This window comes from Hibiscus syriacus, unplaced genomic scaffold, assembly GCF_006381635.1.
Source record: "Hibiscus syriacus cultivar Baekdansim isolate YM2019G1 unplaced genomic scaffold, ASM638163v2 tig00111085_pilon, whole genome shotgun sequence".
NCBI classification, from domain to species: domain Eukaryota; kingdom Viridiplantae; phylum Streptophyta; class Magnoliopsida; order Malvales; family Malvaceae; genus Hibiscus; species Hibiscus syriacus.
In genome coordinates, this window is record NW_024062976.1 from 232,675 (window position 1) to 246,761 (window position 14,087).

The following is a 14,087-nucleotide window of genomic DNA, read 5'->3' on the forward strand; positions in this document are numbered from 1 at the left end:
ACCCTAATCCAATCCTACTCTAGTATAAGTCAACTTATTTGAATCCTATAATTTCTTGTAATTTACAAATAACAAAATATATTTCATGGAAGTCAATTGTGACAAACATTTCCTATATTTGTATTCTTTTTTATGGAACGATTAACATGATTCCAAGAGCCACCCCTCCCATTTCATTCTCACCTGCTCCGCCTCAAACCATGATTCTCCAATAAGTCATCTCCTGCAATCTTCAACAACTTCTAACAAAACTGCACAAGTTCTTTCCATGGCCGAAACGAGTAGCAATCCGAAGCCTGATCAGATGACCTTGTCACTTACACTGTCGCAGGGTTTAACCCCACGCGAGGCCAAGCCCGAAGAAAGAGGCATCCGCCTTATTCAATTGCTCTTAAAATGTGCCAAGCATGCTTCCTCTGGCAACTTACACCGTGCCGATGAGTGTCTCCGGCAGATAACGCTGCTTGCCTCCGTGTCCGGTGACTCCATGCAACGTCTCTCAGCATGGTTCGCCTCTGCTCTTGCCGTGCGCCTTGTTAAGCGTTGGCCTGGCCTACATAAGTCCTTGAACTACTCTCAATTGCAGAAACAAGAACAGTTCGATCAAGCTCGACTGCATGTTGGGCGAGCGTTTCCCTACCTCGCGTTATCTTATGCCATCATATCTCGGACACTCGTCAAGGCCATGACGAGTGAGCGAGTCATCCATCTTGTCGACCTAGGTTCCGGTGATCTGAACTTGTGGATTCCGCTGATTCGGAGCTTTTCGTGTTTGCACACCGAACCGCCTCTTTTGAAGATCACTTGCATGAATGCTAACAGGGTAAGATTGGAGAATTTAGGCACAAGGCTAGTGAAAGAGGCTGAAACACTCAACATTCCATTCCAATTTAGCTCTCTAAATGTTAGTTTAAGAGAGCTAACATTAGACAAACTTAAGGTAACGTCAGGGGAAGCCTTAGCTTTCATTTCAATCTTAAATCTCCATACTTTATTAGCCGAAGATGATAGTGTAGATGCACATTTCAGCCACAACAACAAGACTAATGGCATCAAAGATTCGAAGCAAATGTCTCAATTTTTATCGACGATCCGATCATCGTCGCCTAAACTTTTGTTCTTAGTCGAAAAAGAAGCTGACCATAATCTAAACAAATTAATTGATCGGTTCGTTGAGGGATTGCATTATTACAGTGCGGTGTTCGATTCGGTCGATGCTACACTCAGGGCCAATGCCTCGAGTGGGGAAAGACTTGTTTTGGAGGAAATGTTTGGGAAAGAAATTGAAAACATTGTGGCATGTGAAGGGGTTGAACGAGTAGAGAGACATGAGAGGTATGGGAGATGGATGGTTCGGTTTGGGCAAGCCGGGTTCAAGCCGGTCCGGATGTGGCATGACTCGATGGAAGATGCCAAGGAAATGATGGAAGCATGTGGTAGAAATGGTTACAATATTGTTAATGAAAAGGCAAGTTTGATGATTTGTTGGCATGATAGACCATTATATGCAGTGTCTGCATGGACTTGTTAGAGGGGTACATAATTTTTTTGTTATTAAATAGTTTGATGTGATTATAATATAATATTTTAATCTATGAAGCGTTTTTAGTAGTTAAAAGGAATATAATTAATAGAAAATAAAATACTTTAACATCTGTCCAAGAGAAAGTTGCTTGGCTTCAAAATTTTGTAATTTACAAACTTTCATATGCTAAATTGCAAAAATCAAAGATTCCAAAAAGTTAGGCAGTAACGTTATTATAAACATTTGTTATTCGTAAATATTTATTATGACTAGAACTTTATTTATTATATACATTTTTATACATTCTATAATATAATTTTTATATCTATTAAGATTAAAATTTTATATGATATATATATTTTTAATCTATAAGCATAAAGTTTTTTTTTGAAATAAAATAAATTTTCGTTAAAAATGTCTCTTAACTCAATTAAATTAAGACTCAATCGTAAGGAAAAAAAAAAGAGTATCCATAACTTTTATTAACGTACCAACAAATCGCAGCAAAAAATACTATTATTCGATACATAATTAGCATCATAAAACAACCCAAACACACGCCAAAAACAGTGCTTACAGAGCACTAACCGATCTTATAACACAACCAAAGTCAACACCTGCAAAACACACACAATACATCTAGGACTTATCCAATTTTAGTCACAGTAGAATCACTGATTCTGAAAGGCACTATAAATGCTCTTGAGCTGAATTATCCAGCTGCTACTTGTCATCTTCAACCAATGAAGCTCTTGTTGCCAAGAAGCTTAGTGCCATTCTTTTCACCATCTTCGGCGGCATTAACTGAGCAAATCTCCAACCCCTCGTAATCACAGTGGAGAGCCCATGTTTGAGCAAGAGCAACCATCATTTATAAAGGATACAGAAACTCATTATCAAGAAACGGGGATCTTCCTTTCACTAAAACCGTCACCTGCAAGCAAAATCATAACTACCAGACCACCAAATCCAATCAGTAAAATAATTATCTCACATTCGGTCATTATTTTTAAGCACCCCTTCTTTCGCTAATTAGTGATTACAAATTATAGGGAAATAACGAATAATCCATTTATTCAAATGAATGGCCTGCGAGATTTCAGAAATTTTATCAGCGTAAATTACCAGAGTTTTAGAGGGATCGACGATCCAGTTTGTTGCAACTTGACTGTCACTCTCAATTATTAATCTGAAACACGTCTTCCATTGGGATGACAAAAAAGCTGTGGTAGCTTGCTTAATTGCACAGATTTCGGCTAGAATAGGTAGACCTGGGCCGATCGACTTAGAGGGAAAACAAAAGCAAGGTCGAACCATTTCCATCCTTTAACACCCACCCCTTTGATTCCACCAGCACTGCCATCGCTTTTCATAGCCTCATCAACATCAAATTTCAAAAAGCCAGTATGAGGAGCCAACCACTAGGTAGAAAGTGGCCTCTTCACCTTGATATTAGATAACATCCAGGCATAAAAAGGGTCTCGAACCAAATCCTCGAAAGGAGTAGTAGCATAGGGGACCTTGGCCTTGAACCACCAAGTCAATCTAGTCTTAATAAAAAAATTCAATTCCAAGGGGTCATATTCCCCCCCCCCCCCAATAAAGATCACATCATTTCGACAAAGTCAAATCGATCATAATACTACAAACGAAATCACGTTCTCAACAAAGCTTCATGCCATGAGCTCATGAATAACTTGGGATCAGTTGGAACCACGAGAGAAATGCTCCATAAAGATGGACCATTGTTTCTGGATTAGAATTACAAAGAGGGCATGAAATGTTTTCATCTAACCCAAAACATCTTTTCGCTAATTCAGTATATATTTATTTTCTCTACTTTCCTAATTATATAATTTTTCATTATACAAATAACAATTATTTATTAATTTCACTCATGTATACGTAAAACTAGCTTATTTTTAGTATTGTTTTTGAAAAAAACTATTAGTTATTTTAAATCATTTAAAATAAATGATAATATTGTCAATCAACTATAATGATGTATAATATATAAATAAATTTAAAATTAAAATTAAAAAATTTTTAATTAAAAAAATGTGTTTTTTCCTATTTGTATTAATCATCTATTTTAATTCATCTGATTTTACAATAATATAATACTGCCTCTATATATAAATTATAAGAAAATTCTTTGAAAAAATAATGAGTTTGGTTTGCCTTGGGCCTATGGCCCTTGGGGATTGAGGTGAGGAGGAGTCTTCCCTTCGGCTTGTACATCAAACCTCCCGTTATTTTACGGAAACGCTGCCGTTTTATTTATTTATTTTTATGGAATTCTTAAATTCCAAACACATCTTCAATCTTCACTCTTCAGCGGAATAAGGACGACGCAGAGCCAACGCCTCTGCTGTGAATGGGTCTTTAGCATTTCTTAAGGTCAGAGCAAAGATAATTATTTGTTTTGAAAACTATTTAATGTTTAATTTTAAAATTAATTTCATTTTTTTATTAAGTGCATTGCTATTAATTTCGTTTCACAGATCTTCTCTTCTTTGATTTCTTGTTCGTTCTCCGCAACTGTATCAAGGCTGAACACCCTGTAAGTCCGTAACTCTCCACGGTGTAATATTTTTCTTCTCATTTCCCTGTGTGTTATTTTATTATTTTTAATGAAAAAGCTTGGATTTCTTGAGCAACTCACGGAAAATTAGCATTTTTTATTAGTTTCTTAAAGATTTGTTTGTCTATGCAAGACGAAAATTTTAGGTTATCGATAATGATCTTAAAAGGGTTGTTTTTTTATTAATATATGAGCAAACAGGAAATGGGTTTTGCCGTTTTTGTCTTATTTATGATAATTAGGGAATAGAAGAGAAATCGGTTGTTAGAGAATCATTTCCGTGGATCTCTTGCAAAATAACAAATCTTATAACGATTCAGTTCTTAGTATACAGTTCTTCGCTAGCTGCAATTAAAAGGAAGAAAATTAAAAATAATTTTTTTCATTGGAAAAGCTTGGGTATGAAGCACATGTATATGTATAGAACTTGAGTATCTTAATGAAGATGTTCGTATCTACAGATTGAATAAGGTGTTATGCCATGAACTTATATGAAACTGTGATTAGTGGCATTAATTTGTAGAAACAGTTTGTATAATACTTGGGGAAAACTATTTAGATATCATCAAACTTTAAGCGATAGTTCGTTTATATCATCAAACTTTCAATTTTGTCAATTTTAGCACCCGTGTTTAGTTTTACTTTCAATTATGTCATTCAACAGTTAATGACTTAACAGGACGATGACATGCCAGCTGTGTGCCATGGTTGCCTCACTAAAACGATGTCGCTTTGATTCCCAAAATGTCCAAAACGATGTCGTTTTGCTTAAGAAAAATTGTTAAAACAATGTGTTTGAAGGGATTCAAACTTCATACCTTTAGAAACAAAGGTTATCCTAGGGACTAAACTCAAATTTTCCAATTATATTTTTCTCTCTTCTTCCTCCTCATCTTCATCTGCATGCCCATATGTGATTCATTCACGAACCCTAATTCCATCAATTCAGTTTGGGCCTCAAAATACACTTCCCCCTTTTTATCTCTTCACGTCTGTAATATACCTTTTTGTAATTAAATAAAACGCTGCTGTTTTATGGGGTTAGGGGCAAGGATTTTATGATCTTTTTGTATTGAGGGTAAAACCCAAATGGGTGAGGATGTGGACAGATCAGAATTATAGAATGAAAATGTTTTCTCTCTTCAGTCGTTTCTTATATTTCTTCTAAGCTTTTCCTACTGCTTAGCTTAATTTCTGCTGCCTTTCTTACCTTGATCTATTCTTCTTCCATTTCTTTTAGTTTTCTGTTTGTACCTGTTACAGCATCCAACTCTCTCATCCTTCGATCCTTCGACCTCCATTATTCAATCCATCTTCCCCTCCTAATTAACTGAGGTATCTCCATTCTTCTCATTCCCCTCTTTCATTTCTGCCTTTTCCTTCATTCTTTTTTTAATTTTTTTTTTTGATTTCAGTAATTCCTTTTAGGAATTTTTTGTGATTGATCACGTCAGTGGATCCTTCTCTATGTATATTCAAAATTTCTATCGAATCTACATTGTTCGGTCGAAAGAGTTGTGATTTTCTTCCGCTTTTAGGGTTGTTTTGGTGATTTTGTGATTGAATTGGTGTCTTCAAATGCTTGTTCTTTGATTAAGGAAAATAGACTCTGTTGAAATATGCTGTTTAGATGTATGCGTTATTATTCAGGGAAATAGAATACAAAATTTTCCATCTTTTCTTTTAACCTGAAATTCAGGCTTTTCATAAATATTTTTGAAAAGTTGGAGGCGTTTGTCATAGTATATTTTCTTCCGCTTTTAGTTTTGTTTTGGTGATTTTGCGATTGAATTGGCTTCTTCGAATGCTTGTTCTATGATTAAGGAAAATAGACTCTGTTGAAATATGCTGTCTAGATGTATGCGTTATTATTCAGGGAAATAGAATGCAAAATTTTCCTTCTTTTCTTTTAACCTGAAAATCAGGCTTTTCGTAAATATTTTTCAAAAGCTGGAGGCGTTTGTCATAGTATATTTTCTTGTAAATTTGGTTGCAGCAAAGAATTGGTTTCTCTGTGATTAAAATCCAAAAACACGGGGTGTTAGTCTGCAACTTATCTATGTGAAGTAGTTTTCCCTAATACTTTTTAGCTTTTTGCCGCATAAGAGTCTAAGAGAATACATGTGATTGAAAATAGCACTACATATTATGGGTGATAAAGTTAAATTCAATCCAATTTCTAGGTTTAAGAGGAGTTGACATTCAAATATTTTTTGTGTTATAAATTCCTATGTTGCCAGAAAGGGAGATTATTTTCCCCCTTCAAAATTTATATTATATGTTGTTATTTATGCCTCCTCCTAGCTTGAGCCAGATGTCACTAGTCATCCGGGATTGCAATTCAATGATAGAAATGGTTACTCTCAAATGCATCCCTTTCATCTGTAATATATATTTCCTTCTTCACGGTTTGTCACTTTTCTGAGATTTTATTTTTTGCTCTAGTTTTCTCTGATCTCTTGCAAGATAGCTCTGCTGTTTACCATAAAAAGTACACTGTTTTGGATTCTATAATAATAAAAAGAAGGGAAGAAAAACCAATGGAAGAGCCCCATTCAATGAACAGTCCAAGGACAATCCTTAGTTTTTCAAAAAGAGGAAGAACAACGACAGCCTCTGTCTCATTCGTTGATCCAAATGATGAAAAATCAAATTCCGTGGAACATGGTCCAAAACCTTCTGAAGTTTATGGATTTGTTGGTTCCATTACGACTGTTGTTGCTACAGGTCCTAATCTCTTACTTCCCGCTTTTTTTATTTATAATTTTATGTTTTTTTTGCATGTTATTACTTTGTTGTTTCAGATTTTATGTTTATTTCAGGTTCTGTTTAGTTGTGGTTTTTTAAACTGGTATTTGTTTCTGGCAATATAAATCAAGTGCCGTACGGGTTTTATTACTTTATTTTTTGCTCAAATCAACCAAACTGGAAGTATATTGTCAAGTTTCAACGAAATTGAAGTCCAATGGCTAAGTTTCACTTTCACCATTGCAGAATTTCCAATTTCACCTTCATGCCAGTACTAAAATATGAATATTGAGTGTTAATATTTGTGTCAGAACTGATAGGTCTGGTTTTCTCCTGTTGTGATGATTCAGTTTTGTTTTTCCAGTTGATACTTTGAGTTTGCTTGGATGTTCTTGTATGCCTGTGATATTTTAGGAATTATTCAAATTTTGTATGTTCACGTTCATGCACTTTTTGTGATATTTCTGTGTTGTTTTTCCATTGCTCTTTGTACACCTTGGTCCACATTATCATTTAAAACTAGATATTTTGAAGCAATGTACTGAGGGATTTGTTTAAAGACCTAAACTGTCTCTGAAATTTATCTAACTTGTTTTTGCGCAGCTATTTATTTAGCATGGGCATATATTCCTGAACCTTGGTTACATTCAATCGGGATCTTCTATTATCCTAGCAGGTCAGCAATATTTTCGGTGCTTGCTAAATTTAGGTCTCACACACTTCTCTGTCTCTGAAAAATGGATAAAATAATGTGGGACAAAGTGGCTTGCTTGAATGGTAGTGTTTGAGGGATGATCGGAGGTCTAATATTACATTGATAGTATGTTGAAGCTTAGATCTTAGAATTTTATGACAAGGAAAACAGAAAGGTAGGTTGTAGGAAGCAATAGCAAATCTTTGCTCGATTGACATAAGCAACAAAAAAAAAAAAAAGGAGAGAGAGAGAGAGAGAAAATGCATTTTTGGAAAGCAGGCAGTCACACACATAGGGTGTGCTTCCTTGAGTGGAAAGTGATAGGACAAATGAGGAGAATGAAAAAGCAGAAAGAACATGAATTGGAAGTGTCCTTGGTAGAAAAGGAAAGTGAGATGAAAAACAATACGAAAGAAAGTTACTTCTTTCAATTTTTCAGGTATTGGGCTTTGGCAGTTCCAACTTATGCTATGGTGATAATAGTTCTAGCTGTCACATTTTATATCGGCCTCAACTTCATGTCAACCCCTCCACCAACTTCATTAACCACAATGTTTGGTAAGTTCTAGCTTGCTTTTCTATTGATGTGTTCATGGATTTTGCATCCCTACTAAAAGTGTGTATAAAGATACCATAATATTCTGTAGTCAAAATGGTTTATCACACAAATCTGTTTCGATCTGTTATATAGAAAGAGAGAGAGAAAGTTAAGATCCATTTACACAGTTAAAAGTTCTACACTTTTTTGGATAGATTAACTGATTTTAGTGACTGAGATTAAAGCTTTAAATTTTGATGATAATTCACTTTTTTTTTTGTTTTGTAAAAAACTCCTCGTTTGCTACTATTAATCTCAGTCTTTCATTTTCACCATCCAACAATTCAGAAAACTTATTGTCAATGGATCCTACCTCGTATATATTGCAATTGCATGATTGGAATTTATACCCTATTTTACATTTCTTTGTAGATGAGTTTAGCAGAGAACCTTCGAGCTTTTTGTCTCATATGGAGGGAGATGAGCAGCCAATTGAACCCATATCCGATCTTGGGATCGACAAGATTAATGTTCTCATGTTCGATGATACTAAATGACACGTCCACTCTAGTCGTTCATCGATACTGCCTCTCCATTATTGGGTCTGGAAAGCATCCACGCTTCTCTTTAAACCGGATTAGCTGGCAAGTTTTGAAGAATTTGTCATGCAATTTCTTATTGTTTGAGGCAAAAAAGGTTTGTATTAGGGTTTAGGAGATGTATTTATGAGATGAATCAATTTACCTTCACTCTGTGACATAAGATTGAGGAGTTTTTAGATTAATTCGAAGATGCATTATTCATTGTAATCGTATGATTTCGTAAATGGTCGCATTTCAAATAACGTATTGGATGATGGTTTCATTCCATGCAATGCAATGACTAACTGCGATAAAAGTAGCATAATATTTTGACATTTAAGTGATCCAGGGAAGATATTTTGATGTTTCAGTCATTGAAGGGATTCTGATGAAGCTTTAATTAAAGTTTTCATTTTTCAGAAGATTTTCAATATAAAGAAATCGTTTCATCTCTACTAATTTTAATTCAATTGATAATATTTGCGAAAATAAATAGAAACATAAAATTAAAAGTTTAAATAAGAATAATGATTACTTAAAAAAATTACGTAATGCACTTTAAAAACATTTTTTTCTTCATTGACAAAATAAAATAATTAAAAAAAGGAAACTAGAAATAGGGTTTCCGCATTCAAAGCACACATGTCGAGAGGGATTTTTTTCTCCATGAAGTTGCCGCTTTCACGACCTCTTAACAACAAAAAACAATTTTAAAGTTCAAACTTCAAACCCCCAACGGATGTTACCAAAACCAAAGTGGGAAAAATAAGAAGAAAAGCTGAAAGCTTTTATCTGTTACCTCAAAAACTACTTGAAGATTGGCCAAAAAACAAGAAGGGAAGGGAACCCAGAATTTGTTATTGCATGTAAAAGGAGAAACAATGTCAATGGATCTCAATGATTACACTATCATCAAAGAGGGAGAAGCTGAGATTCTTATGCATGCTAAAAATGAAGTTTTTTACAACAAAACCCAGGTACCAATTTTGCTTTTTTTTTTTTTTAATATTGAATTAATCTGTTAGAATTTTAATTGTTTTTTTTTTATTTTAGTGGGTGGGTAGCTTTCGGTTGAACTGTTGGGAAATTAAAATTTGATTGAATTCATAGTTAATTTTTACTTAGTTGAAGGCTTTTGGTTTGATTACAAGGTTTTACATTGAGTAGCTTTCGTTTTAGTGAGTTAAGCTATATCTCTACGGACTCACTCTTTCGTGAATATTGTAAAGTAATGTCACAGTGATTGGCTACTCAGAAATGGCAGGAAAGGAGAGCAAGTAAAAATTTCTCTTTTCAATGCGTACTACATTTCTGAATGCTTTGAGCGGGATATTGTTTCCTCTGCAGTATATTGTAGTGTTAGTTGTTTGTTTGGTTCTTCTTCACTATTATGGATCCTAATTATTTACTATGATAATAATAATTAGGTTAACAACAGAGACATGTCCACTGCTGTCCTGAGGACATTCATATTGAGACGGAAGCAGGAACATGAGGCATTGTTATCTAAAAGAAACAAATCAGCAGCAAATGTGCCAGAGAAGAATGCTTTGATATCTGACATAGACAATAAAACTAATGGTTCTGATATGAATACCAAAAAATCAAATGAAGAATGTGAAGAGCCTGGAGAAAAACCTGAAGAAGAACCTTGTACCACATCAGAAGAACCAGTTAAGAAAGAGGGAAAAGTTCAAGGGGAGGTCAAACCACCAAGAGTTCTAGAGGTTTTTTCCAAAATCCTCTTTTTTCTCTGTTGTAAATTTCTATGCTTTTCCCTCCCAATGCTAGCCATGTCATTTTCTGAGTTACTTTTAAGGTGATTTTATAGGCCTTGTCAGCTTCCGGGTTAAGGGCTCTGAGATATGCTCGGGAAGTAGAAGGGATTGGTCAAGCCTTAGAAAATGATGAAGGTATTATAGATGTATTGATGTTCTGGATGGTATATTTATATTATTTGAAGGATTGAGGGAGGACCTATAGTTTCTCCATTTCTGGTTCCGATGCATGTCCATGCCATTACTGTGTCTCTTCTTGCAGGGGCAGTTGAAGCTTGCCAGAGAAATATAAAGTTCAGTGGTTCTGTAGCATGTTCAAAAGTGGAGTCGCATCTCGCTGATGCTCGTGTGTACATGCTTACCAACCCAAAAGAATTTGATGTGGTTTGACATCTGATATTTTATCTTTCAAAGTAACAACTTTATATGAAAATTTTGGCTCGCTGCAAAAGCATTTCATCTGATATGAATATGCAGTTGAAGCTTTAGGTTGAACTCTGTGGAAAATCTTCAATGTAAATCGTTCATATCATGCATTCATTTTATGTCAAAACCACTTTATATGTCTGATATTTTATCTTTTAAATTAACAGCTTTACATGAAAATTTTTACTCGCTGCAAAAGAATTTCATCTGATATGAATATGCAGTTGAAGCTTTAGATTGAACTCTGTGGAAAATCTTCAATATAAATGGTTCATATAATCATATTATGCAATCATTTTATGTCAAAACCACTTTATACATAGCAAAAGAAAGTTTATTAATCAGTTTAGGTTGTTTTTGTTATTCACAATTCATGATTTTTTTTTATAACAATTCACAATTCATGATTAATAGGTAACTTTTGTTGTTTTAGGGTGGAACTATTCAAAGGCAAGACATGCTTATATTCTTTATTCCCAAATTTTGTGTTTCAGGTTGATCTTGACCCTTATGGTTCTCCTTCTGTGTTCCTGGACTCTGCAGTTCAATCTGTTGCCGATGGTGGCATGTTGATGTGCACTGCAACTGATATGGCAGTTCTATGTGGGGCTAACGGGGAGGTCTGTTATTCCAAGTAAGATTTACTACTTCTACCTTATTTTGACTGATTTTGAATACTTAAGCTCATCTTATAACTGCACATTGGAACAGATATGGATCTTATCCATTGACAGGGAAATACTGCCACGGCTTTGAGGATACTGCTAGCCAGCATTGAGGTAGTTTCACGTCCTTCAGAAAACATGTTCTTTAAGCAATTAAGACACATTATTTAGTAAAGGACTCCTTTATTCTTTCACTTGCAGAACTTCTAATTGGTAAAGGACATTAGAAAACATAAATGTAATCATCGCCTTGTCTTAGAACTGCATTCTTTTAGAATTGAATTCCAATAAATTCTTTTTATTTGTCATAATTGGTACATCTTTCTTGAATACAGAGTCATGCAAACCGCTACAAACGATATATTGTTCCTGTACTCTGTCCAGATGGACTTTTATGTCCGTGTCTTTGTTCGCATATACACGTACGTGGCCTGTTTTATTTTAGTTTATTAAAGTAGAAGCTACTCTAACATAATGATGATGGAACGTCAATTAACTTGGTGCAGTTCAGCAAGTGCGATGAAGAATACTCCCCTGAAGCTATCATATGTCTATCAGTGCATCGGTTGTGATTCTTTTCATCTGCAGCCTATCGGGAGAACTGTTTCTAAGGTGTGCTTTCTTATTTATAATGCCATTGGTGCTTCTTATTTGTTATCATGATGCACATCTGAACTCCTTAAAAGAACTTTCCTTTGTCTGCCCATTCAATTGCTTAGTGTTGACATCGGAGACACGTTCATGCAACTAGTAGGTTCTATAGAGTTCTGATGATTGTAGAACTTTCCGTATGTTATCTGACAACATACTTCTCGCTGTTTTATGTGTGCTATGTTTCATCAAAGATTATTTTTCTTGGTGTAGCATAATTTTGAATTTCATGATATTTTGATATTACGTCGACCTTTGTATTTCTAGAATACCAGTGTGAGGTATCTCCCAGGTTTTGCACCTGTTGTCCCTCAAGAGTGTAGCCACTGTGAGAAGAAATTTAACATGGGTGGGCATATATGGTCTGCTCCAATCCATGATCAAGAGTGGGTAATGAACATACTAGCAGATGTAAAATAAATGAAGGATCGTTATCCTGCCTATGATCGCATCTCTGCTGTTTTGACTACCATTTCAGAGGTATGAATTTTTTTACCGTCAGCTGTTATTTCAATAACTTGTAGCCATCCCATTTTCTACTGGGATAATAAATTGTTGAATCAAATTTCAATATAACTGTTTTCACTCAAATATTTCGAACATGGAAATGTCAGCTTCAATCTTTCAGATGAACATCCAGTACACGGTTTTAGATATCTATTTATGTATGTTACCTGATTTGAATTTCTTTGCAGGAATTGCCCGATGTGCCTCTCTTTTTGAGTCTGCACAACCTTTGTGCTACACTAAAATGCACTTCCCCATACGCAGTAATTTTCCTCTCAGCTGTGATCAATGCAGGATATCAAATTTCTGGAACCCATGTGAATCCATTAGGACTAAAATCGGATGCTCCTATGGATGTCATTTGAGACATAATGCGCTGCTGGGTAAGGGGAATCTTTCTTTTGTTTCTATACTTCATTTTGTGTTAACGTGCACACGGAATAAAGTTAAAACAAGTAACCTTGATTACTCATTGGGATTTCAAACCCAACTCCAGTGCATTAATTTGGTCGAGACGTGTAATGGAATGGTGTTTCATAAGTTTTTGTTTTTTCTTTAGGTTAAAAACCATCCGGTTAAAGCCCAACCAGCTGATCAGTCCAGAAGTGTAATACTTGCCAAAGAACCAGTTCTTCAAGTATGTTTCCTATGTTGCATTCTTTAATTGCTTACTAATACCCCCGCCATCCCTGGTCTTCCGATCCTTGTTTCATGTAACGCATGTGAACAGATGCATTCTCAGACATAAGTTCAGATTGAAGGTGGCAAAAGTTCTTTTTAACACCCGCAACCCTTTTCCTTTTGACAGGCAAATTTCGCTCGAGCTGTTGCATCCCTGAGCAAGGCACAAGCGAAGAAGGTTGCTCGATTCCTTCCAAATCCTGAAAGGCACTGGGGACCGAAGCTTAGGGCGGCCGCCAAATCACAGAACAGATGGAGGATGCTACCACAGAATCATAGACCAGGCTGGCATTAATCTTATATTCCTTCCATCTAAATATTATCATGATTGAATGCAGGTTAGAATGATCGTGGCAGCATAATCAATTTTGCAAAATGTGATTTCTATACTTGATTAAATAATCGAACACATGAGTAAGTTATCATTTCAACGCCATTGAAGCTAAAAGAAGCAAAAGATTCTCCAAGATTTGCTAATGAAGCCACAAAATGAACTAGTACTGTAATTGGATCATTCAATGCCTCGCGTCTTAAGAATTCTATTGCATGTATGCATTTGCCTTAACGTTTGCTTTTTTGGTTTTTGGTTTATCTTATGGTAATTATTTATCTATAATTTCGAAGGTAGTACTACACTTTTTTTTAGAATTTCAGATCTTATAGTCTAATATACATTTTTATTACCAAAAAGTAAAAATAACAAACAAAA

At 35.1% G+C, this 14,087-nt stretch overlaps 2 protein-coding genes and 1 pseudogene across 3 annotated transcripts; all 3 read left to right on the forward strand.

Annotated features, from left to right (window-relative positions):
- The first annotated feature begins 268 nt into the window (after positions 1-268).
- Positions 269-1,531, forward strand: LOC120152119 (scarecrow-like protein 3). The gene has a single exon (XM_039164404.1). It carries the CDS (start codon positions 269-271, stop codon positions 1,529-1,531), a length of 1,263 nt encoding a protein of 420 aa, XP_039020335.1.
- Positions 1,532-3,879: 2,348 nt separating this feature from the next.
- LOC120152143 (phosphatidylinositol N-acetylglucosaminyltransferase subunit P-like) lies at positions 3,880-8,865 on the forward strand. Of its 2 annotated transcripts, none has more exons than XM_039164420.1 (5): positions 3,880-3,925; positions 6,555-6,836; positions 7,461-7,533; positions 7,991-8,109; positions 8,535-8,865. In XM_039164420.1, exons 2-5 carry the CDS (start codon positions 6,650-6,652, stop codon positions 8,801-8,803), a joined length of 648 nt encoding a protein of 215 aa, XP_039020351.1. In that variant the 5' UTR covers positions 3,880-3,925; positions 6,555-6,649; the 3' UTR covers positions 8,804-8,865. The 2 variants fall into 2 exon arrangements, with proteins under 2 accessions (XP_039020351.1, XP_039020352.1); XM_039164421.1 differs by having other exon boundaries at positions 8,522-8,732.
- Positions 8,866-9,330: 465 nt separating this feature from the next.
- On the forward strand, positions 9,331-13,854 carry LOC120152140 (annotated as a pseudogene).
- Positions 13,855-14,087: the final 233 nt, after the last annotated feature.